Here is a 25,355-nt window from a genome sequence, read left to right as displayed (position 1 = left end):
GTCAGGCATGGCGCTCTTGACATCTGGGACCCAATCACTCTTCCCTATGTGGGCCTTCCTGTGTACCACGGGACGCGTGCTTAACAACATCCCCAGCCTTGACCCCTAGTTGTTAGTGGCACTCCCAGAGTTGGCAACCAAAAGTTGTCCAGACATTGTCATCCCTGGGGGGCAAAGTCAACCCTGGTTGAGAACCACTGACCCAGAAAGCTTGATCGTGATACAGACAAAATACAGCCAAAGGAGACTTCCTGATCAAGAAAGAGATGAAATCGGAGGTGGGAGCCTTCTTGGAGACCAAAAGGGTCCAAGACAGGTGGGTGAACTGGAATGTGGGCCAAGCTGTGCCCAGTGTACCCACTAGAGTCTTCCTTGAAGCTGCTTCTATGGTAGTCATGGATGTGGCGTGGCTGGGGGAGCTGGGCCTGCTGGTCCCAGCGTGTGGTACTTAGAATCCTCTAAGCCCTGAAGCTGGCCGTGTGCCAGTCTGCGGGATGGGAAGAGACAGGTGGTGGACTGCAGGGCTATCTTGGGCCTAATGAGGAAAGAACAGAAGCAGTAACAGGAATCAGAATCCCTCAACCTCTAGGCTGGAAGAAATCCTACAGAATACCTGCTTCCACCCTTGCGCAGAGGAGGAAACTGAGGCCCAGCAAGGAGGAAGCTGCATGCCCTTTAGAGGCTAGGGCCACAGCCCCATTCTAGAGCTTACCCCCTGCCCCAGCCAGAGCCCTGCACAGGGAGCACCCTTCCTCCAACTCTCAGCCACCCTCACATGCTACACCTAAGGACAAGTCCCTGCAGGAAACTCCCAGGTGGGAAAATGACCACTATCCCTGACTTATTTTAAGCTTTTGAAATATTTTTGCCTGGCTCTGGCCCCACCTCCTATTGCCTCATTAGCTGGAGGTTAAAAGAACTCTCCTGTTTTTTGTTTTTGTTTTTTGTTTGTTTATTTGTTTTGTTTTGAGATGGAGTTTTGCTCTTGTTGCCCAGGCTGGAGTGCAGTGGTACAATCTCGGCTCACTGCAACCTCCACCTCCCAGGTTTAAGCGATTTTCCTGCCTCAGCCTCCCGAGTAGCTGGGATTACAGGCCTGCACCACCACACCCGGCTATTTTTTTATGTTTAGTAGAGATGGGGTTTCTCCATGTTGGTCAGGATGATCTCGAACCCCCGACCTCAGGTGATCCACCTGCTTTAGCCTCCCAAAGTGCTGGGATTACAGGAGTGAGCCACTGCGTCCGGCCAAGAGCTCTCCAGAAAAAAAAAAAAAAAAGAGGGGCATCATAAGGGAAGGATACCCAGGAATTGGGGGAAGGAGGGCTTGGCTTCCTGCTTCCCAGAGCTGCGCCAAGGGTGTGATTCTCAGCATGTGAAGCACCAAAACCGGGAGAGAGGGGGTTGAAAACCAGCACAGCCAGGCTGGGAGAGAGCTGGGCTGGAGAAGCATTAGTGGGGATATTTATTTGAAAGCCTGTTTAAAACTCTGTAACATTCACCTAATGGGAAAATTTGAAAAGAATTCAACTGGATTTGTCCTTGTTAAACTAACATTAAGGATGTTTAACAGCTGTCTCGGGCCCATCACATTAAAATCCAGAGATATACTTGACAAACTAATGGCTTTGTTTGTCATTGGGAGAATGGGTGGAGGGAGGCAGAGCTGGTGTGGGTGCCGCTCCTGGCTCCATTGCACCCACATTCCATGGAGTCTCCAGCTTCCTGCTGAGACAAGCCCCTTTTCCCTGCCTGAAGACCTGGCCTGAGAAGGGGCTGCATGATGGGATCCCAGCAAAGGAAACTGGCTGAGGCAAACAGCCCCTTGCTGCACCCCAAAGCACAGCAGCCTCCTTTTCCCTCCTAACCAGCCCACCTAGTCCCACTCTTGGTTATGAGCTTCAAAGAGGTACAAACTCCAGTCGGGTACAATGGCTCACACCTGTAATCCCAATACTTTGAGAGGCCAAGGCGGGCAGATCACCTGAGGTCAGGAGTTTGAGACCAGCCTGGCCGACATGGCAAAACCCTGTCTCTACTAAAAATACAAGAATTAGTCGAGTGTGGTGGCATGCACCTGTAATCCCAGCTACTCAGGAGGCTGAGGCAGGAGGATCACTTGAACCGTGGAGGCGGAGGTTGCAGTGAGCCAAGATGGTACCATTGCACTCCAGCCTGGGTGACAAGAGCAAAACTCTGTCTCAAAAAAAAAAAAAGGCACAGTGGCTCATGCCTGTAATCCCAGCACTTTGGGAGTCCGAGGCAGGGGGATCACAAGGTCAGGAGATCGAGACCATCCTGGCTAACATGGTGAAACCCTGTCTCTACTAAAAATACAAAAAATTAGCCAGGGGTAATGGCGTGCACCTGTAGTCCTAGCTACTCGGGAGGCTGAGGCAGGAGAATCGCTTGAACCCGAGAGGCAGAGGCTGCAGGGAGATCGTGCCACTGCACTCCGGCCTCAGCAACAGATCGAGATTCTGTCTCAAAACAAACAAACAAACAAAATGAGGTAGAAACTGATACCCAGAAAGGGAACTGGAGGGAGACAGGACTTCTAGAAGTTGAGGTTACCAGGCGACCTGTGGCCTTTGAGTACATCAATCCTGAACAGATTTAGGATTAGGGTTAAGGCTTGGATTCTGGAATGGCCCTGCATTTCTAAATTCATTAGCATTCATTTGTCATTTACTTATTCATTCATCGACATTCACTAATCCATGCTGAGAATATTTCTTCAATGTCTGGATACTCATGATGCGGAAATAACCACACACAGCCGTGGAGGCTGTGACCTGGGAAAGGGCAAAATTCCAAGGGGATACCTGGAAGCCCCTCGCCCAGGCTTGCGGTAGGGGCCAGGGAAGCTTCCTTTGGGTGGTCTCGGTGTCTGGACATGAGCGTGCTGTCTCTGTGTCTGGTTGACAGCGTCAGCACCGTGTTTAGAATTCTCTGCAAACTAAACGTGGTGGGATATAGGCGGTAAGAGGTTGGGGAGGGGGGTGGCAGGAGGGGCTCTGGGAGGCTGGGGACTGGGAGGTACGGTCAGGCTGCCCCCTTTGGGTTTCCGCTCCCCCTCCCTGGAGGTTCAGAGCCCCTCAGGCCCCTGTCAGACGAATCCTTTTCCTCTTCCCAGAGCCATCACGCTGGAGAACACCCTTGTCATCCTGTCAACGGTGGCCCCTGACGCAGGTCGCTACTACGTGCAGGCTGTTAACGACAAGAATGGGGATAACAAGACCAGCCAGCCCATCACACTCGCCGTGGAGAGTAAGTACGCGCAGGGCCGGGACCGATCGCGCAGCGGATCATTAAATCTTGGCAATGGTGCTCCAGGGGATCATTGAGAAGATGGAGTGGCAGAGGAGGGGGCCAGGGAAGCTGGGGGACAGCCAGGGGAGCCTTCCCAAGGAGGAGGAGACACAGCAGAGCCAGGGGTGCCCGGGCAGAAAGGGAGCAGCTGAATGCTGGAGCCCGTTCCCATGACATGCCTGAGATCCTGCATCGGTAGAGAGGATGCCTAGCACGACTGTTAGCAGGGCTACCAGGGACCCAGGGAGGGGTGCGGCAGAGGAAGAGTGTGTGCATGTGTGAGTTGCAGCCACTATTGGGACTCATATGCGACCAGGAGGGCATGTGGGTGATTGCAGGGTTGAAGCTTGTTTTTACAGAAATATACTAACTGCCTCTACTTGGCTGTCACATAAAAAGTGCTGTCTATATTAGGAGCCAGGCACCCACCTAAAACACCTCCATCATCAGACACCTCCAGCTCCCTGGGCAAAAGGGACAAAGCCCTCTCTAGAACTCACCACACAGTGAGACACACATAAAAGCATGACTCCCTCGGTGTGCTTGGCAAAGAGACACTTGTCCAGCCAAGACTGAAGCCAGTTTTCTTGGGAGGGACAAGATGCTGAGATGTTCTTTCTGGCCTGGTTCTCCCTACTGGACTAGCTTTTCCCTTCCATACTCCATTCCCAAGACAGAGAAGGAAGGGTGGACAGCCCAGGAGCAACCCAGACCCAAATCCCAGAGTATGTGGGGCGAGGCCAGAGCTTCCTGCAGCAGCAGCAGCTGAGCCATCACACAAGCTGGAGGAGGCAGATGTTCAACTCCCTCCACATCTGTACAACTCCTGCTCTCAAAGCAAGCCTCTTTTATCATCCTTGGTCATGATGGTACTTGCCCACCAGTGGCAAGATGAGGGTGCGGACCAGCCTGGGGCTTTTCTGTGCTCTTATTCTGATCCTAGCCTCTGCTGTGAGTGTCCAGAGGGCCCAGGACATTTCTAGGCCTTGCCATCCCCATTCCAGGGCCTTTCAAACTTCAGCAGCAACCACTTCCCATTATCTCAGGGATCTCCTTCCCCTACTCAGCATCCAGTCTGCCTAGAAGGACATCTGAATGTGGGGAGGAGAGTTTCCTTCTGGAGACTGACCCATCAGGGTCGCAAGTATATCTGGAGACTGACCATCAGGGTTGAGGGTGTAACCTCTGACATCAAGCCAGGGTCTCAGTCAAGTCCCAGCAGCCTGGGCCCCAGCCCATACCCTGGGGCTGCTGTTTCTATAGGAGAAGGGAATTGAGTCATCAAAGAGAGATGTTTCTCCCCATATATTTTCTAGTGATCAGATTCCCTGGAGTCTCATGGAATCCCATCATTGGGTAAGAGACAATGTCAAAGACACAGGAGTGGTTCATGGTCCAAGTTAGAACCAGGCATCCTCCTGGGTGACTCATTTTACCCTGAGACAGAGTCGGGGCCTTCCTCTTTGTTCCCCTCCTCCGGTACCCAGTTCCTCCTCACAGGCGTTAAACTAGGCTACTCTTCCTGGCTGACTTTGAGGTTATTCGCTCTCTGCTCCATCCCAAACCACTCTGCCCTCCAGCTGGCCCCAGGGAGATGGGCAGGGCCCCTCTCTTACCCCCTGTACCCACCCAAGCCCTGCCCAGTCGCCTGCTTCTCCCACCCCACTGCCTCTTGGCTTCCTGCCGTCACACGCTGATTTATCCTGAATTCAGGCAGAATCAGCTGATTTTTAACCAATTTCTCTTCCCACAAGTGACTGCACTTGAAAACCCCCTTCCTCTCCGTGACACAAATCCCCAGCCTGCCTGCCAACCAATTTGTGAGGAGCAATTGCCGCTTCGCCCACCACCAGCGCCAGCTCCCTTCATTCCTCTCCTGGGCCTCACCCCTCCCTCTGCTCTCCCCTCTGCACCGCTTTCTCCATCCCTTCTGGACTTCCTTTCTGTACCTCTTTATAGGGACCCTGTGCTCTTCAGAGCCAGAGAAGGAAAGAGCAAGTCCAGTGACCCCAGAAGTTGCCCCCTGCGCAGGATAACCCTAGTGACCTCATCCAGACTGTCACAGCTCCTGAAAACCCCATGCTTGGGTGGATACCCGGGGATCAGTGCGACACTGCAGAAAGGAAACAGAATGTGAACCACATGCGAAATTTTAAATTTTCCAGTAGCCCCATTTTTTACCAAGTAAAAAGAAATCGTTGACATTCATTTTATTAGTCTATTTTATTTAACCCAACATAGCAAGATGTTATCTTTTTAACATACAATCAATGTAAAGAATATTAATGGGATATCTTCCATTGGTTTTTTGCATACTAAGTCTTTGAAATCCTTGTGTATTTTACGCTTATATCACATCTCAATCTGGATGTGAAATTTTCATCCGAAATACGTGATCTGTATTAGATTTCACAAAATTTATAGCTGAAAAGTAGAGTCGTATGCGTAAGTTGTTCCACACATGCCTAAAAGTGTTCTAATAACTGAATTGGGGATCTGTTCTTAATTAAATGTAAATTAGTTAAAATTAAATCACATTAGGTCAAAGGGGCACCAGCCACATTGCAGGAGCTCATAGGCACGTGTGGCTTGTGGCCCCCACATTGGGTTGCTCAGGTCACAGGGCCCGGATACCCTGGTTCCTGGGCAGCTGGAGAACAGGCATCCCAGAAGCCTGTCCAGGAGAGGGGAGAAGCTCACACCCCTGCCCCACCGCTCACCAACCTGTGGCCCAGGCAAGTCCCATGGTCCCTGAGCCTCAGTTTCCCCATCTGTAAAGTGGTGCCTATGGCAAAGTTGGGCGGATTAAATGAGGTGGTCCAGGGCCAGGCGCAGTGACTCATGCTTATAATCCCAACGCTTTGGGAGGCCAAGGCAGGTGAATCACCTGAGGTCAGGAGTTCAAGACCAGCCTGACCAACATGGAGAAACCCCGTCTCTACTAAAAATACAAAAAAATTAGCCAGGCATAGTGGTACATGCCTGTAATCTCAGCTACTCGGGAGGCTGAGGCAGGAGAGTCGCTTGAACCTGGGAAGCAGAGGTTGCGGGGAGCCAAGATCGTGCCATTATACTCTAGCCTGGGCAACAAGACCAAAACTCGGTCTCAAAAAAAAAAAAAAAAAAGAGGCGGCCCAGGTGGGTCACGTGGTCTCAGAGCCTCAGTTTCCCTATCTGTAAATTGGTGCCTATGGCAAAAATGGGAGGATTCAATGAGGTGATTCGGGGAGAGTGGATCACGTTAGATGTCCCTTGTGGCTGTTATGCAAAGCGTCTGGGGCAGTGAGATCCAGTGTGGCCTCCCGTGTGGGGAGCCCCCAACACTTCCTCCCACCCCACGGCCCGCTCTATGGCAGGAGCTCTCTGGGAAGACACCCCTCCTCTTTGCTTGGGCTCGCCTGTGATTTTCATGGTTTGACCTTTGGGGCCCCATTTACCCCAAGAGCCCACTTGTGCTGGGATGACCTTCATTTACAGTAAATCTGCTCCAGGACTCACGTCCCTGAGACCCACTCAACTCCCACTGTCTCCCAGGAAGCCACCCCATGAAATGCCTGAAGCCTTGCCTGGTACCCTGCAGGGCTTAACGTGCGTCCCCGAACCTGTGACTCCCAGCTCTCCATAGCCTCTGAGTCTATCACTTGGACTAGGGCTGGCGGGGAGAGGTCTTCCCTGCACAGGCAGGCAAATCTCCAGGAGGGGAGGCTGTCATTTATTGAGCACCTGCTGTGTACCAGGCACTCTGCACTCACCCCAGACCAGCCTAGCTGCCCCCTTCCTGGCAACCATCACATGCTCTTTCATTCATTAACCCCGTGAGCATTGATTAGACTTCCTCTGGGACCTTGCCCTCCATGAGGACAGACCCTGGCCATCTCACTTGGTGGGGAATCTCCGGTGCCTGCAACACAGCCTGGCACGTGTCAAGCATTCACCCAGGAAAGAATTGTTGAGCTGGGGCCTGAATTCACACAACCTTGAGAGGTAGTGACTTTCATCCCATTTCGCCCCTGAGAAGTCTGAAACTCAGTAGGATGAAGTCACCAGGACACCCAGGGGCAGAGCTAGGCTTTGAGCCCAGGCCTTCCTCACCCCTGGGACCCTTTCTCCCCCTGCCAGCATCGCTGGCCACCTCAGCCCCCGTCGAGCCCTGCAGGCTGCCACCTGGGCCTGAGCACATGGCCACCTCTCCTCCATTCCTTCCAGAGCCAACGAGCCAGCTCCGAGCCCTGGGGCAGCCCTCGTATTTTTAAACTCAGAACTCGCCTTCCTCGAGGGCTCCCTGTTTACCTGGCTGTGCCACGCAGTGCTCTGGCTTGGGCTCTAACTGTCTGTCTCCTACTTGTGCCCCATTAATCTGAGCCATGGTACCTGTGCGCCCCCGCATGTAATAAACAACTTAGAGCACACTTTTATGGATTCAGCTATATCAGCAGCTTTCAATCCGATCGCTCTTTATGGCACCTACATGAGGCTTTTATATTGTTGCAATTATTTTGCTTTATATGCTTCCTTTCTTTCCCCCTTCATTTTACTTTATTTTTTACATTTTATTCCCATTCTTCCTGGGCCTTTTCTAGCAAGGCCTGGAGTCAAGGAAGGAAAACCTGCCCAGGGCTGACAAGGTGGTCCAGAGTGGCAGTGGAGCCACTGGGCACCCTCCCCCTGACCCCATAAAGAACGGCCTGTGACTGTCACCCCGGGGCCTGGCGTGTCATCATGGCCTACTACCTCCAGAACCTTCTGGAAAGGGGCCAACTGGATAGATTTGTTGTGGAGAAAAAGTCCTCAGAGGCTGGATTTTCAGGAGCCATGGATCAGGCATACACAGAACATTGGAGTTTCTGCCAATATCGGGCCTACACTGACCCACCAAGATAAACCCTGGCCTCTACTTTTTTTGTTTTGTTTTGTTTGTTTTGTTTCTTGTTTTTTGTTTTGTTTTTTTGAGACGGAGCCTCGCTCTGTCGCCCAGGCTGGAATGCAGCGGCGCGATCTCAGCTCACTGCAAGCTCCACCTCCCGGGTTCACGCCATTCTCCTGCCTCAGCCTCCCAAGTGGCTGGGACTACAGGCACCTGCCACCACACTTGGCTAATTTTTTCTATTTTTTAGTAGAGACAGGATTTCACCGTGTTAGCCAGTATGGTCTCGGTTTTCTGACCTCGTGATCCGCCCGCCTCAGCCTCCCAAAGTGCTGGGATTACAGGCGTGAGTCACCACACCCAGTCTTCTACTTTAAAAAACACTCAAAATGAAAAAAAGGTAATGCTACCACCTCTATTAGAAGAGTTTGGAGTGTTTCTCTCTCTTCCCCCCCCCCCCCCAATAAAACCCACTTACGGAAATTTCTTTCTCATTTCAATCATCGACCCTGGGAGTTGGACGATGGTAACTCTACTTCCATTCATTTGTTCACGTCACACACGGGTTTGAGCACTTACTGTGTGCCAGGCATGCTTCTTCCTGCTGGAGGAGTGGTGGTTGTCAAGACCGCATGACCTGGTGTGGTGGCTCACGCCTGTAATCCCAACACTTTGGGAGGCTGAGGCGGCTGGATCACCTGAGGTCAGGGGTTCGAGACCAGCCTGGCCAACATAGTGTAACCCTGTCTCTAATAAAGATACAAAAATTAGCCGGCCATGGTGGTGATGCCTGTAGTCCCAGCTACTTGGGAGGCTGAGGCAGGAGAATCGCTTGAACCTGGGAGGCAGAGGTTGTGGTAAGCCAAGATCACACCACTGCACTCCAGCCTGGGCAACAGAGCCAGACTCTGTTTCAAAAAAAAAGACTGCATGAGTCAGCTCATGGTGCCGTAACAAAGTACTGCAACTGGGGGCTTACGAAGCAGACGTTCTGGCTCCCACCATCCTGGAGGCTGGAAGTCCCAGATTGGGAAGCCAGCATGGTCAGCTTCTCTTCTCAGCTTGCAGATGTCTGCCTTCCAGCGGTGTCCTCACATGGTGGAGAGAGAGCCAGCTCTGGCCTCTTCCTCCTCTTACAAGGACATGAATCTGAAATATGGAAATATTCACACCTAACAAGTACCTGGAAACCTGCTTTCTAAGAGTTTCATCCTTAACTCTTTAATTTCATTCAATGAGAGAATTAAAGTATTAGATGCTTTTCTAAGCAAAAGTTGACAATATGTCAAGAGAATATTTTTCTTTTTCCTTGGGACCCTCATTGGCCCTCATGAGGCCCAGCCCTCGTGGCCTCATCTAAGCCTAATCACCTCCCAAGGGACCCCTCCAAACGCCATAATATTGGGGGTTAAGGCTTAACATATGAATGTGTGGGGGACACAGCTCAGTCCACAGGAAAGACCCGTGAGATTCTTGGTGTGGGAGAATTTTAGTCTCTTACGGCCTGCACAACAAATACTACCAGCTGAGTAGCTCACAACAGAAATTGAGCCTCTCACAGTTCTGGAGGCCTGAAGTCTGAAAATCAAGGTGTCGGCAGGGCATACTTCTCCAAAGATTCTAGGGGAGTCTCATTTCTTGCCTCTTCCTGGCTTCCAGCGGTGGCCAGCAATGCTTGGCATTCCTTGGCTTGTGGCCACATCCCTCCACTCCGCGTCTGTCTTCACAGAGGCTTCCAGCCTGTGCATCTGTGTCTCAATTTCCCTCTTCTTACAAGGACGCCAGTCATATTGGATCTCAAGTCCACCCTGATCCAATATGCCCTCACCTTAACTAATTACACCTGTAATGATCCTATATCCAAATAAGGTCACATTTACAGGTGCTGGGTGGGCATGAATTGGCGGGAGGTGTGGGGGTGGAGGGGGCGGGTGACTCTATTTGACCTAGTACAGAGAGTTTGCATTCTGGTGGAGAAAGTAGACAATGCAGAACTAAATCAACAAGGTCAACCCAGGCAGAGGGAAGGATTTGAAGGGAATGGAACAGGACAGGGTGGTGGTGGGGAGAGGGGGCGTGGCTGCTTTACAGGAGGGGTGGGGAAGGCTGTCAAGGTCAGCGAAGTCTCTCCTTGGACCCTGGTGTGGTGGCTCATCAACAGAGGAAGAGGAGGGATCAGGTAGTCCCTGGGGTCAGTGTCTGGAGGTCTGCTCTGGGGCTGCCCCCATGGCCACCTGCTCCACTCAGTGAGGACAAAGGCCTCCCAGGGCATCAGCCTCTAATGAGGACGGGCAGGGTTAGGATTTCCAGCCTCTGCCCCCAGCTAACATCTGATCTCTCCCCAGATGTAGGGGGGCCTGCAGACCCCATCGCACCCACCATCATCATCCCGCCTAAAAACACCAGCGTGGTGGCCGGGACCTCGGAGGTTACCTTGGAGTGCGTGGCCAATGCCAGGTGGGTAGTGCCTCTTCCCTCACTCCTGCGCCTCTAACTCCAGCTGCTGCTCCCAAACTGCGGGCTCCAGGGAGAGCAGCCAGAAGCCACATCACCTGAGGATCCAGGACGGAGGAGGAGGGATGCAGGGAGACCCACTGGCTGTTGTCAGAGGGTTGCCGTGTGCAACCAGGGCCGGCTTGTTCTCTGCAGCCCAAGAAGAGAAAACCAGGCCCTGGATGGCAGTTACAGGGAAGGGAATGTCAGCCTGGGACATACGGGACTGGAGGGAGGGTAGACTCACTTCTAACCCTTGGAGGAGCCCAGAGGGAGCAGGTGGCCTCTCAAAGCAGAGCCCTCTTGCATGCAGGGGTGTGCAGGAGGGAAGTGTGCATGGGAAGCAATTCACATGGTGGTTAAGAGTACAGCTTTGGGTGCGATGGCTCATACCTGTAATCCCAGCACTTCGGGAGGCCAAGGCGGGAGGATCACCTGAGGTTGGGAGTTCAAGACCAGCCTGACCAACATGGAGAAACCCTGTCTCTACTAAAAATACCAAATTAGCCAGGTATGGTGGCGCATGCCTATAATCCCAGCTACTCAGGAGGCTGAGGCAGGAGAATCGCTTGAACCCAGGAGGCGGAGGTTGCAGTGAGCCGAGATTGCACCATTGCACTCCAGCCTAGGCAACAAGAGCGAAACTCCGTCTCAAGGAAAAAAAAAAAAAAAAAAAGAGTACGGGCTTTGTAGGAGGGCAGATTGGGGGTTAGGAACCACCAGGGCCCTTCCCAGCCATGGGCGGCCCTCACCTCTCCCACACAGGAAACAATTATGTAACCCCTGAGCCTCATTATGTGCAGCTAAGTGCCTTCCATGCTCTGCGCCATGCTAAGCAGCTTCCCACAAGACCTCCTTTCTCCCAAAACAACTATATGGCATAGATGTCACCACTTCAGAGCCCAAAGAGGGCAAGCAGACTGCCCAACATCACCCAGCTGGATGATAGCTGAGTTGAAATGCACTGCCCCTCCCCCCAGGCCTGTATTCACTGCTGTGCTCTGGGCCTCAGTCTCCGCATCTGTAAAATGGGAATGATCTAAACATCAACCCCAGCAGAATGCACATAGGCAGCGCACTGACCCAGCCTGACCTGACCTTTCCTAAGTGCACTATGAAGTTAAACCAATGGGATGGGTGGGGGGTTACATAGATGATCCCCCCGAGGTCCCCTTGACCTGAAGCTTCCTGAAGAGGGACACTGTGTCCTGTAGCAGCATTTTTTTTTTTAAGACAGGGTCTCACTATGTTGCCCAGGCTGTTCTCCAACTCCCAGGCTCAAGTGATCCTCCTGCCTCAGCCTCTCAAAGTGCTGGAATTACAGATGTGAGTCACCGTGTCCAACCTTTTTTGTTGTTGTTATTATTTTTGGCAGCATTTCTAAAAGTATCCTCCTCCAGTCCCAAGTTTCTCACAAGCATGGTGTATTAGCCCGTTTGCTTTGCTATAAAGGAATACCTGAGACACAGTAATTTACAAAGAAAAGAGGTTCATTTGACTCATAGCTCTGCAGGCTGTACAAGAAGCATGGCACAGGCATCTGCTTCTGGGGAGGCCTCAGGAAGCTTCCAATCATGGCAGAAGGAGAAAGGGGAGCCAGTGTGTCTTATGGCAAGAGAGGGAACAAGAGAGAGGGGAGGAGGAGCTAGGCTCCTTTAAACAACCAGCTCTCACATGAACTAATAGAGTAAGAACTCACTCCATCACCAAGTGGGTGACACCAAGCATTGTGGATCACATTTCCCCATGAGACTTGGAGGGCAAACCCCAGGACATGGGCAAGGCTGCCAGGGTGCAACTGCGCAGTGAAAGCCCTGAGAAGCCCCTCAATGAAGAACCTGCCCAGCATCACTCGAGCTACTGTCACTCAAGCCACTGTTTCCCAGACATATGCGGCCACAGAACTCCTTTTCCACGGGGCGCCTCTGAATACCCCCATGGCACTAGCAGGGGCCTACCTTGGAAGATCCATCCTCAGTGACCCACCAGGTGCTAAACAGGAGTTGCCTGGACAGACCAAGTCTTGGGGGCTTGGGGGTGCAGGGGCTGGTGATGGTGGAAAGCCAGGCCAGACTCACACCCTTGCTCTTCTCTTGCAGTTGGAGGGTGGGTTTCTCTGTCTGTCTGTCTGTCTGTTTTGTCTGCCCGTATTTCCCCTTTTCAAACTGTGGGTGTTTCATGTTGCTCTCTGTCACTTGCCCTCATCCTCATCTCCTCCGTGTCACTGATCTGTGGTTGCATGGGGCACAGCACACAGGAAAGACCAGAAGAAAGAGCTGCAGGCCAGGCTGCTTTCCTGCTTTGCCTGAGCCACCAAGCCCTGAGTTCCAAGTCCATCAGCAGGCCCTATTCCAAGCACTTCACTGGCACTAATGCATTCACCTTGGCTATAACCCCCTGGGTAGGCACTTTACAGAAGAGAAAACTGAAACCCAGAGCCCAGTAGGAACTTGCCCAAGATCTTGCATCTACAAAGTGGCAGGAAGGTGGCAAACCCAGGCAGCCCGGCTCCCAAACCCACACTCCTTACCACCCCCTGCCCTGCCTCTCAGGCCCTCCGGGAGTCCTCATGGCTGAACACTGGCTTTCCCTTGCCCTCTGCAGGCCCCTGATCAAGCTGCATATAATTTGGAAGAAGGACGGGATGTTGCTGTCAGGCGGCATCAGTGACCACAACCGCCGGCTCACCATCCCGAGCCCCACTAGCAGCGACGCTGGCTACTACGAGTGTGAGGCTGTCCTGCGCAGCAGCAGCGTCCCCTCTGTGGTCCGGGGCGCCTACCTCTCGGTGCTGGGTGAGACAGGGCGGGGCTACTAGGGCTCCCCTGAGGGGTAGGGGCAGCACGGGGAGGGGCCTCCTTAAGGGTGACCCCCACAGTGGCTGGATCAAAGGGAGCATGGCTCTGATCCCCTCCCCCGGTCCTTCCTCCTACAGAACCACCTCAGTTTGTCAAGGAGCCAGAAAGACACATCACTGCAGAGATGGAGAAAGTGGTGGACATCCCCTGTCGGGCCAAAGGTAATGAGGTGGCGCCGATGGAGGGGGACAAAGACCCCAGATCTTCAGCCTCTCTCGTCCTTGTCATGGACATTTCTAAATTCCAGCTTCTTCTCCAGACCATGTCACTAAGCAGAGAGTCTGGCTGGCTGTCTGAGCAGGCACCCCAGGAAACAAACAGGCCAAATTACCATAATCTCAGGCTGGAAATCAACCTTTACAGTACTGTAACTTGAGGGTTACAAATGAACCCAACTTACCATAATTTCAGGACAGGTGACAGACCCAAATTGCCCATAATTTGAGAGCTGTAGACAATGACAAATTACCGTAATGCCAGGACTAGCAGCAACCGGGCGCATCTCACCTGAGATGTGTCTTATAAACTTGGCCTGTTTCCTGGGCCATTTTGCTCCATCTCCTCTGCCAGCTCCCTCCGCTATTCCTATTTAACTCCCCTTGAAAGAGTTCCTGGAGAATTTCTACTTTCCCCTTCCTCATCATCCTTCCTTCTGATTCAGTTCCACCAAAAGAGCCCGCAGCCAGGGTGAAATCCGTGATGATAAAGAGAGAAGAGCATGCACAGTGGGACACGCTGAGCAAAGGGGCAAAATGTGGCTCTGCAGGAGTGAGGATTGCACTGGAGGGGATGAGTAATGACTTCCCTTCTGAGACTCCACAAGGGGAAGGCAAAGATCCATCCATTCAGGCTGCAAAAATATTTTGAGGGCTTACCATGTGCCAAAAGTGTCCTCGGGAGTGGGAAGATACAGAATAAACCAAACAGCCAGATCCCTGCTCCTGTAGAACGTAACATTCTCGGGAGGGAGATGGGCAAGCCAATAAACAAATAAAGATACCTCATTTAATCTCATCTAAAATGCCACGGGTTGTAAGATGCCCCATTATTTTATGGACCACTAAGAAAGAAAAAAGGCAGCCAATTAAATTATGACATGCTGTCGATTATAAGACACATCCTGATCGCGGGGACGTGACGTGGGAAAGAGAGCGCATGGTGGATTGGATGAAATGCAGCATCACAGGCTGTCAGGATTGGAGGGTGCCGGGAAGGGAAGGCAAGTAAGCTTAGTGGGGACAGGGCCATGGGGTGCTCCTTGGGACAGGGTGTGGGCAACTCTTCTGGGAGAAGTCTTTTTGTTTTCTGTTTTGAGACAGAGTCTCGCTCTGTCGCCGAGGCTGGAATGGAGTGGCACGATCTTGGCTCACTGCAACCTCTGCCTCCCAGGTACAAGGAGGCAGCCTCCCGAGTAGCTGGGATTACAGGCATGCACCAGCACACCAGACTAATTTTTGTATTTTTAATAGAGACAGGATTTCACCATGTTGGTCAGGTTGGTCTCGAGCTCCTGAGCTCAGGTGATCCACCCGCCTCAGCCTCCCAAAGTGCCGGGATTACAGGCGTGAGCCACCATGCCCAGCCCAGCTGGGGGAACTTCTGAAAACAATGTGGCAGGCTGAGAGTGGGGAGAGGAGCCTCCTTTCACCTCCATGTGCAAAGCTGGCATGGGGGGCTTCCAGGTGCCCCCAGGGAACACTGGACCCTCTACATGCTCTTCAACACAGGGCACCATGCATTTGGGAAAGTATCCCCACTTGGAGGTTCCCAGAGCACACATGTGTGTCTGCTAAGTATTGCAATGAAAAATAAGAAATTAGGCCAGGTGCAGCAGCTCACACCTGTCATTCCAGCACTTTGGGAGGCGGAGGTGGGAGGAACGCTTGAAACCAAGAGTTCTAGACCAACCTGGGCAACCCAGCGAGACCCCATCTCTACACAAATAGAAATAAAAAATAAAATAAATAAATTAGTTTGTCCAATCCAGCATTTCCATGCTAAACTGATCCCAGGATCTTTACTCTATCCCAAAGACTTTGAGAATTGTCACTCTAAGAGCATCTTCCTTCTCTCCCTAGACCCAAAGTGGCACCTCTGAGAAGGTTCTAGACACCAAGATTCACCAGGGTCCCCCTCGCAGATTTCCAGGCCTGACCTCTGCCCAAGCACCCCTCCTAGGCGGAGAGGAGGCAGGAGGCAGGTTGAGAGTGGGTCCACGTCTTGCCCACAGGTGTGCCGCCGCCCTCCATCACCTGGTACAAGGATGCGGCCATGGTGGAGGTGGAGAAGCTGGCCCGCTTCCGGCAGCGCAGCGACGGGGGCCTGCAGATCAGCGGCCTGGTGCCCGATGACACCGGCATGTTCCAGTGCTTCGCCCGCAATGCAGCCGGCGAGGTGCAAACCTCCACCTACTTGGCTGTCACTAGTAAGTCAGGCCTTCTTCCCTTGTCCTGCCCGTGAGCCCCTCTTCCCAGGACGCGGCTTTCCTCCAAGGTCTTCTCAGGGGGCTCTTGAGCACAGCATGCTCCGTGATGCAGAGCAGATCCCCAAAGGCTGCCTGCTGCCCAGCAGCCTGGGGCACAGCCAGTTACCCCTGCTGCCTCTGCAGCCCCGAGTCCAGAGCTCTGGAGGAAATCTCCAGTCCCTAGAAGTTCTCTCCAATGTCCTGGGGCCCAGGTTGGGTTCACGGCTTGTTGAGAAAAGGAGCTATGAAACCAACCATGGGTACCAGCTCTGGCATTTCAACTGCCCCTGGGTTCCCAGGCGGAGCTGAAGTGACCCCATTCCAGAGGACCTGCTCATGTTTCCAAAGAAGAGAACTGGTGCTTTTCTCTTAGTTTTCCTGCTTGCAAATCCCTTTCTGCCCTTGGAGTCTCTGTCAGGGGTTGTCATAGTTGCCCTGGCCGCTTCCCGGAGCTGTTTTAGCAGCCAAAGGTGATACTGTGGGCCGGGCGCAGTGGCTCACACCTGTAATCCCAGGACTTTGGGAGGTCAAGCGGGGTGGATCACTTGAGCCCAGGAGTTTGAGACCAGCCTGAGCAACACAGCTAAACCTCATCTACCAAAAATACAAAAAATTAGCCAGGCACGGTGGCACACACTTGTACTCTCAGCTACTTGGGATGCTGAAGTGGGAGGACCACTCAAGTCCAGGAGGCAGAGGTTGCAGTGAGCCAAGATGGCGCCACCGCACTCCAGCCTGGGTGACAGAGTGAGACCCTGTCGCAAAAAAAAAAAAAAAGATGATACTGTGAGTGGCCCGTAAGCTCAAAGGTCTGTGTAAGTGCAAAGTACTGGTGGGCTCCTCAGGAAGTACGGGGATGTTCGGGGGCCTCCTTGAGTTCCACAGTGTTCATCACCCAGACCCACAGAGGCCCCGGGCAGCCGTGGGGCAGAGAGCTTTTGGGTGTGCCCCAAAGGTGGCTACCATGGGGCTTTGTCTTGCTTCTGACTTCCAAGTGCAGGTGAACTTAGCTCTGTTCCCGTGTCTGATGAGCTCCTTCCTTGAGTGCTGGGATGAAGCAAGGGGAGCGCAGAACCAGGAGGCTGCTCCAACCCTAAACAGTGACCACAGCCGAATGGAGCTCCTGGGGCAGGGCCACTTAGAAAGTGGCCAAGTGCCCCTCTTGACTGTGGCTGTTTTTCTTTTAAGAAGCCAGAGCCTTCCTTTCACTTTTGGCTTGTGAACCCCAATAACCTTGTCAGGGAGGATGTGAGCTGCCTTCTGGGGTCTTCAGTTTCCCCCAAATCAGGCTTGAGAATCCAAGCAGGGTAGGGACTGGTGTCACCGGGGTCCTTCCACAGGGCAGGTGGCATAGAGGAGTCCTCATGGCCCCTCTGGGCTTCCTCCTAACACTGGGGCCCCATCAAGAGGCCCACATCCTTCCTAGTGGAGGCCCCTGACCATGGCAGGGGGAGGATGAGGGCCTGGCCCTCAGTGGGCTTGGAGGCCCCTGGACCTCTGACTTGGGGGGCCAATCCCAGGGTGTGGCTAAAAGGTCCCAATTCTCTGTTTGCAGGCATCGCCCCTAACATCACCAGAGGCCCCCTGGACAGCACAGTGATCGACGGCATGTCAGTGGTGCTAGCATGTGAGACCTCGGGGGCGCCCCGACCAGCTATCACTTGGCAGAAAGGTAGATGGGACAGACCTTCAGAGAGTATGGCTGTGTGACAGCCAGAACTGGGCTCTGGAGCCGGCCAGGTTGGGTTCCCCATGTACACTTGTGAAGGTTGTACACTGTATAGCCCAAGAGAGCATCTCTCGGCCGGGCATGGTGGCTCATGCCTGTAATTCCAATACCTTGGGAGGCCGAGGTGGGCAGATCACCCTGGAGTCAGGAATTCAAGACCAGCCTGGTCCAAAGTGGTGAAACCCCGTCTCTACTAAAAACGCCAAAATTAGTCGGGCATGGTGGCAGGTGCCTGTAATCCCAGCTACTCAGGGGGGCTGAGATAGGAGAATCACTTGAACCCGGGAGGCGGAGGTTGCAGTGAGCCGAGATTGTGCCACTGTACTCCAGCTTGGGAGACAGAGCAAGACTCCATCTCAAAAAAAAAAAAAAGAGCATCCCTCACATCCCAGCCTTGCCAGGCTCAAGGTCCAGCTCTTCATCTTCCAAGACCTGCCACCTTGGTGAGCTACTCACTCTGAGCCTCAGGTTCCCCATCTGTAAACTGGTGACAGTAATATATATACCCCAGGGTAATGTGAAGACTAGACTATAGCGTACATATGAGGGGCTTGCATTGTGGCTGGGAGGCTGGGAAGCCCAGGAAACAACAGGTGCTTGATGAGGAATATCATTCTGGTGGTGGCTGCTGCCAGTCTCCTACCCCAGGCAGCTCAGAGGGCTCCAGACGGCGGGGCCAGCAAAGCCCAAACCACCTCCGTAAGTCCATCTGCCCTGTGTACTTCCTCTTCGTCTCTGTGCGTACACATTCACCTTCACAGCTCTCCCCATGCACACACACATGCACACACACATGCACACACACATGCACACACACATGCATACACACATGCACACACACATGCATACACACGTACACACACATGTGCACACACATGCACACACACATGCACACACACATGCACACACACATGCATACACACGTACATACACATGTGCGCACACACATGCACACACACACACATGCATACATGCATACATACACATGTGCACACACACGGACAAACACAGTTGCTCCTTCATACCAGCAAGCCCCAGCTCAGAGATGCCTCCTCCAAGGACTCACCCTGCCCCAGCTCCCAGCCCTCCCCTCGAGCCCTGCCTCCTTTACTCCCCTCCTTCTCACACACTCGATCATCGGCTTATTCACCTCGCTCATGGCCCGTCTCCCGGCAAAGTCAGGGGCGTCGGTTTTGTCCACTGCCATCTCCCAGGACCTAGAACAGAGTCTGGCACATGGTAGGCACTCAATAAACATTTGTGGGGAAAATAGGGGCACAGCTAGGCACGTGCTTACACATGGAAATAAGCACACCCCCCCGCACACTCATTTCACTGTGCCTGCACGCAGATCCAAACGGACACGCGACCCCCGGATGCACGCACGGAGATTCCCCTCCATACAGAGGGGCGTTTCTTTAAAACAGACATAGTCACAAAGAGCTGCATTCGCAGGCTCAGTCCTGCAGGTGTACTCACACTTTCTCTTCCTGCCCCTCTTTCTCTGGCCAGGACTCTCCCAGGCTGGACCCCGGGCTCCCTGAGTCCCCCTGCAGAAGGAGGTCTGTCCTGACCAGAGCTGCTGCTGGGGGACACCATGTCCCTCTCTACCCCACCCCCACTCCAGGCAGCTCCCGTCACTTCCCTTCACTCCCTTGAAGGTGACCCCCTCCAAAAGCATCCTGCCGCAGGACGCCCGTTGTCACCTTGTCAGAGCTGTCCCCCCTCCCAGCCCCCCCACCCAGGTGCCAGCTGCCTCTGAGGGCTGTGCTGGGCTGCTGCTCGCCGTCATCAGGAAACTGTGCCCCCTTCTCTGGTGAAGGGCATGTGGTGTGGGGGGCACAGGAGCATCAGGGGACCTGGGCTCTAGGCTGCCTGCTCTGAGACCCTGTGCCCTCATGTCTGTCCCTAAGCCAGAAAGCTCTCCAGGTCTCTCAGCCCCCACCCCAGCCCCACCGCCATCTGTCCTCATTCCTTCCAGCATTTCCAGAGCCGAGGGCCTGCGAGGAGACCACGCTGCTCTGGAACAGCAGGAGAGGGGCAGGGTGTGCCCTTGGGGGCTATAGGCTGACCCCCACCCTGTTTTGCCCTCAGGGGAGCGCATCTTGGCCAGTGGCTCCGTGCAGCTGCCTCGCTTCACGCCCCTGGAGTCGGGCAGCCTTCTCATCAGCCCCACACATATCTCCGACGCGGGGACCTACACCTGCCTGGCCACCAACTCTCGGGGGGTCGACGAGGCCTCAGCAGACCTAGTCGTTTGGGGTGAGTGTGCAGAGCCACAGGGCTTTATACATTGGTATGTGTGTGTGTACATCTCTGTAGGTGCTGAGGACTCAGGACAGCTATGGGGCCCAGGCTCACACCACCATTGTCTCCACCCCCAGTGCCTGTCCCAGTCAGGGCCCTTCTCATCAGAGGGACAGTGACAAAGTGATTCAGAGGCCAGAGACTAGAAAGATTCTGCCAGTGATGCTACGCTTGGCCGACTTGAGAGAACACGGAGGTTATAGGAGAGTTGTCTTCATACATTTTAGGGCAGAAATTGGCAAATTTTTTCAAGAAAGGGCCAGATCATAAATATTTTAAGCTTTGTGGGCCAGACGGTCTCTGTCACAACGACTCAACTAGCTTCCGTTTTATCTAGAAAGCAGCCACAGACAATACGTCATCCAATGGGCGTGGCTGTGTTCCAGTAAGGGTGTATCTAGCCAAAAAGGCCACCTGCCGGATTTGGCCTCCAGCCTGTAGTTAGCCGACCCCTGCTGTAAGAGAGCTTCTCAAGCCACTTCTAACTCTGGATCCACACCCAGGATACCTGTGGACCACTTGTCTGGGCTGAGCCCCGGGGGCCTAGCGTGTGAAGCACTAGACTGGAAATCAGAAAACCCTATTTTTACCGTGGCTGGACCACTGATATGCTGAAAATAGGGTCCTGATCGTCCTTAGAGCTTGGTCTCTCCATCCCATACATGGTTTGTGAGGGCAGAATTTAATGAGCCCCCACTATAATGTGGCTTCCGAGAATTAAAGTACCAGGGAGCTCACTGTTCTTTTTAACCATCTGGGGACTTTCGTATGGCACCTGGTCTCCCTTCATCCACCCAGAGTCCAGCCACACGGCCCCCACACCCCTTCTCACCATGCTGTCTCTGCTGTATCTTTCAGCTCGGACCCGCATCACCAAGCCCCCACAGGACCAGAGTGTCATCAAGGGCACCCAGGCCTCCATGGTGTGCGGAGTGAGCCACGACCCCCGAGTGACGGTCAGGTACTGGCTCTGCTGTTGACTCCAGGCAAGAGGGGAGGGGGAGCCTCTGGCAATAGCTTGTAGCTGGGCGAGTGTCCACACCAGGGAGGTAAGAGCTGCAGAGCCGTGCCTTCTCCTGGGCAGTGGCATTTCCAGAGCTGAGTGCAGGGCTGAGAGGTAGGGGATATGAAATAAACACCCGGGAGCTGAGCTACCCTGGATTGAGTGAAGCCAGTTTCCAAGGCGGGAGATAAAGAGGAAGGGGTGCAGAAAGATGAAGTAAGAGGAATGGGAGAGGGGGTGAGGGAAGGGAAAGGAAGAGGCTTGTGGGTTGGTGAGCATGGATGGCAGGGAGTTGCTGTTTCTGACCCCGGACGCCACTGCTAGTGTCCCCCAGTCTACCCCAAGTCTTTGGCCCTCTGGCCTCTGAATGGGCAGCAGAGGGGTCTGGGCAGGCGGATATGGGATCAGCTGTAGGGGTGGGGCAGAAGATGACCCGTTGGGGGGATCCTGCAAGAGAAGCACATGAGGGAAACAGAGCGTCCAAACCGAGGTCACCCCACCATCTGCCATGGCCAAGCCGGGACCTTGGCAAAGGACTTGGCCTCCAGGTAACTCAGTTCCGCTGTGGAAGCCACTAAAAGGGCTGGGAGGAAGCAGCCAAGAAAGGTATAAAAGCTGAGACCTCTCCCAAGCACCCGAACCAAACCCTACCCCCACCCCCAAGGCTTTGGAAGCTAAAACCAGGAGGAAATCGTCCCTGCCTTCTCTTCCTTGAGCTCCAGAATGCTGAGGGAAATGCAACTGCTTCCTTAGAAATAAATATTCCTTGCGTGTTGCTTCTCTATTTTATGAGCAATATCACTGTCAAAGCAACTGGCATCGAGGCTGGAAGGGGCCGGAGCTCCTGCACTGGGAGAAATGGCCTCCTCCTCCTCCTCCTCATGCTGGAGGCAGCTGCGTCCTGGGGCGCCATCTGGTGGCCACTGGGCCTATGACAGTCTGTACCGCCACACCAAATGAGACTCCGGGAGCCCAGGTTGATAGAAGCGGCTCGGGGCCTTTGGCCAACCCCGATGCTCAGAGAACATATCGTTGGCCCCAGTTTGAGAAACACCTCATTAAGTGTTGACCACTTAAGACAGTCATCACGTGACGCTAGCACAAATGCAAAAATTTACGTAGATGTATTAATAGTTAGAAGATTGTTGACAGAGATTCCAGAATATGCTTATTTCTGGGTTTAATGGATTTTTCTTAAAAAATTAACATACCAACTGTAAAAAAGGTCCTGGGAGAGAACCCACATAGAATACTGCTGTGCATCTCGGGGCCATTCATTATGTAGTAGCTATACTTTTAGCATTCATTAATAGGGAAATTCTGAAATTCAGTACACTTTAAATCAGATTTTATTTATAAAAATGTCATCTTTATAAAGATGACTTATTTATAAAAGTGTCAACTTATATTTGAGAAAGACATACATTGTATTCATTCTCTAGACAATTACTGATGCATAATGGGATTTGGGGGCCTCTTGCCAAGTAACCTGCAGACCCACTCTGCAGACCCTTCCGGTGATCTACAGGTCAGAAATCCCTGTTCCAGGTTACTGAAGGGGGGTCCTCACCTTAAAAGGAATTAATCATCTAGGACCATCTTTTCAAGATGGGGGATGGGGAGCAGAATCATCCCTTTGTCCCCCCCAACATTGGCAACGTCTATGCCCAAGGCCACTCCAGCAGCTCCAACCCCAGTCTGTCTTCCTTGGACTGGGGAAACGGGGGCATCCCTTCTGCCCTCTGTCTTGAGGTAGGTCTTGGGGATGGAATGGGACCCAGACCTCAGCAAGTTTAAAAAAGCTCCCCAAGTGATTCTAATGTGTCACTAGGATTGAAAACCTGTTCTATCTGCAAAACACAGCAGGGTTCCCTAAGCAGACTATTAGGTGGGTCCAAACGTAACTGTGCTTTTTGCCTTTGAAAGGAATGGTCAAAACTGCAATTACTTTTGCACCAACCTAATAGAAAGGATCTCAACAACCACATCAGACTGAAGTGGTGCCGCTGAACCCTGAGTAACACGTCCTCAGAGCAGAACCAGGTGCAGGGGTGACGACCTGAGCAGGTACAGGGGTGAGGGCCTAGGCAGGTGCAGGTTTCCAGCATGAAAACCTCCAAAACAGTTCTAGAAAAAAAACACTTCTGGCCGGGCGCCGTGGCTCACACCTGTAATCCTAGCACTTTGGGAGGCTGAGGTGGGTGGATCACGAGGTCAGGAGATCGCGACCATCCTGGCCAACATGGTGAAACCCCCATCTGTACAAAAAATACAAAAGAAAATTAGCTCAGCCTCCCAATGTGCTAGGATTACAGGCGTGAGCCACCACGCCCAGCCGGATCTTGACCATTCTAATAGCTGTGCTGTGATATCTCCTTGTTGTTTTAATTTGCATTTTCCTAATGACATATGATGTACAGCATCTTTTCATTTGCTTATTAATCTTCTGTGTACCTTCTTTGGTGAGGCATCTGTCAATGACTATTTTTTAATCAGATTGTTTTCTTATTGCTCAGTTTTAAGAGTTCTTTGTAGATTTTGGATAGCAGTGCTTTATCAGAGATATCGTTTACAGGCCGGGCGCGGTGGCTCACGCCTGTAATCCCAACCCTTTGGGAGGCCGAGGCAGGCGGATCACGAGGTCAGGAGATCGAGACCATCCTGGCTAACACGGTGAAACCCCGTCTCTACTAAAAATACAAAAAAAAAAAAAATTAGCCAGGCGTGGTAGTGGGCACCTGTAGTCCCAGCTACTCAGGAGGCTGAGGCAGGAGAATGGCATGAACCCGGGAGGTGGAGCTTGCAGTGAGTGGAGATCGTGCCACTGCACTCCAGCCTGGGTGACAGAGACTCCGTCTCAAAAAAAAAAAAAAAAAAAAAAGAGATATCCTTTACAAATATTTTCTTCCAGTGTGTGGCTTCTCTTTTTATTCTCTTGAAAGTGTCTATCGAAGAGCACAATGTTCAATTTAATGAAATCCAGCTTATCTGTTCTTTCCTTCATGGATGGTGCCTTGGGTGTCATATTTTCAAAGTCATTGTCAAACCCAAGGTCATCTAGATGTTCCCCTGTATTATCTTCTAGAGGTTTCATAGCTTTGCATTTCACATTTAGGTCTGGGATACAATTTGAGTTAATTTTTGTGAAGGGTGTAAGATCTGTGTCTAGACTTTTTTCTTTTTTCTTTTTTTTTTTTTTTTGCGTATGGATGTCAAGGTTTTCCAGCATCATTTGTTGAAAAGTCTTCTTTTTTATTTTTGTCTTTTTGTTTTGTTTTGTTTTCACATAATTGATTTGTTGGAGAAACCAGGTTCTAGAAGACAGAGGTCAGCAATCTTTGCTGTAAAGGACCAAAAAGTAAACATTTTAGGCTTTACGAGAGCCGTATGGTCTTGTCATGACTACTCAACTCTGTTTATAGTGCTAAAGCAGCCATATATAAACAGGCACTGCATAAACAGATGGGCATGTCTGTGTTCTAATAAAACTTTATTTACACAAACAGGCAGCAGGCCACAGTTTGTTGATCCTGCTATGGAATATTCAACATCCTGGATTTGCCTGGCTGCTTTCTCACAGTGTTGTTAACCTGTTTTTCTATCCCCTGTATTTCTAATTTGATTGCAGTAACTGCTAATTAGATTCACGTTCAGTTGTTTTGGCACAAATACTTCACCGGCAATGATCTCTGCTTCCTAAAGCACCACATTCTGAAGCAAAGAATGTCTGCTTGCCATAGGCTATTTCTTACATGGGAATTACTCTCTGCAACTGAATTTGCATTTAAGTAAAATTCTGCCCATCCTATGAGTGCTGGCAAGTCCTTTCTAAATAAAGAGATGAATTTGAAGGTGATTATTGTTGTTGATATGTAAATAGGTATAAGCCTTAAAAATTAACTCAACAATTTCACTGCTGAGAATTTGTCCTTGAGGAAGTGATTTGGAACGGTGGTAAACATTTTGCCATAAGGACCACAGCTTTAACTATAATATTGGAAAACAAGGAGCTAAACTGGATGTCCAACATTATGGGATCGGTGAAATTACAAAGCAGCTGTACTAAACATTGTGCATCCAATAAAAAATCATGGTGTGGAAATGTCACATCAAAAAGAGTTTATGATATTTTTATTGAGTCAAAAAGCAGCTTTAAAAACAGGATGACTGGCCAAGCATTGTGGCTCAAGCCTGTAATCCCAGCACTTTGGGAGGCTGAGGCGGGTGGGTCACTTGAGGTCAGGAGTTGGAGGCTAGCCTGGCCAACATGGCGAAACACCGTCTCTACTAAAAAAAAAAAAAAAAAAAAAAAAAAAAAAAAAAAA

General features: G+C 52.0%; 1 protein-coding gene across 1 annotated transcript in view; it reads left to right on the top strand.

The window, feature by feature from the left end:
- The window catches only part of SDK2 (sidekick cell adhesion molecule 2), a 309,965-nt gene that overhangs the window by 192,720 nt on the left and 91,890 nt on the right, over positions 1 to 25,355 (top strand). The window contains exons 5-12 of the mRNA XM_023211918.2: positions 3,137 to 3,270; positions 10,522 to 10,633; positions 13,274 to 13,464; positions 13,605 to 13,688; positions 15,758 to 15,952; positions 17,547 to 17,663; positions 19,815 to 19,982; positions 20,886 to 20,988. Coding sequence (XP_023067686.1) covers positions 3,137 to 3,270; positions 10,522 to 10,633; positions 13,274 to 13,464; positions 13,605 to 13,688; positions 15,758 to 15,952; positions 17,547 to 17,663; positions 19,815 to 19,982; positions 20,886 to 20,988 — 1,104 coding nt within the window. The remainder of the gene's footprint in view (positions 1 to 3,136; positions 3,271 to 10,521; positions 10,634 to 13,273; positions 13,465 to 13,604; positions 13,689 to 15,757; positions 15,953 to 17,546; positions 17,664 to 19,814; positions 19,983 to 20,885; positions 20,989 to 25,355) is intronic.

Source organism: Piliocolobus tephrosceles, chromosome 16 (assembly GCF_002776525.5).
Source record: "Piliocolobus tephrosceles isolate RC106 chromosome 16, ASM277652v3, whole genome shotgun sequence".
NCBI classification, from domain to species: domain Eukaryota; kingdom Metazoa; phylum Chordata; class Mammalia; order Primates; family Cercopithecidae; genus Piliocolobus; species Piliocolobus tephrosceles.
This window is presented reverse-complemented; position numbering and strand designations above follow the sequence as displayed.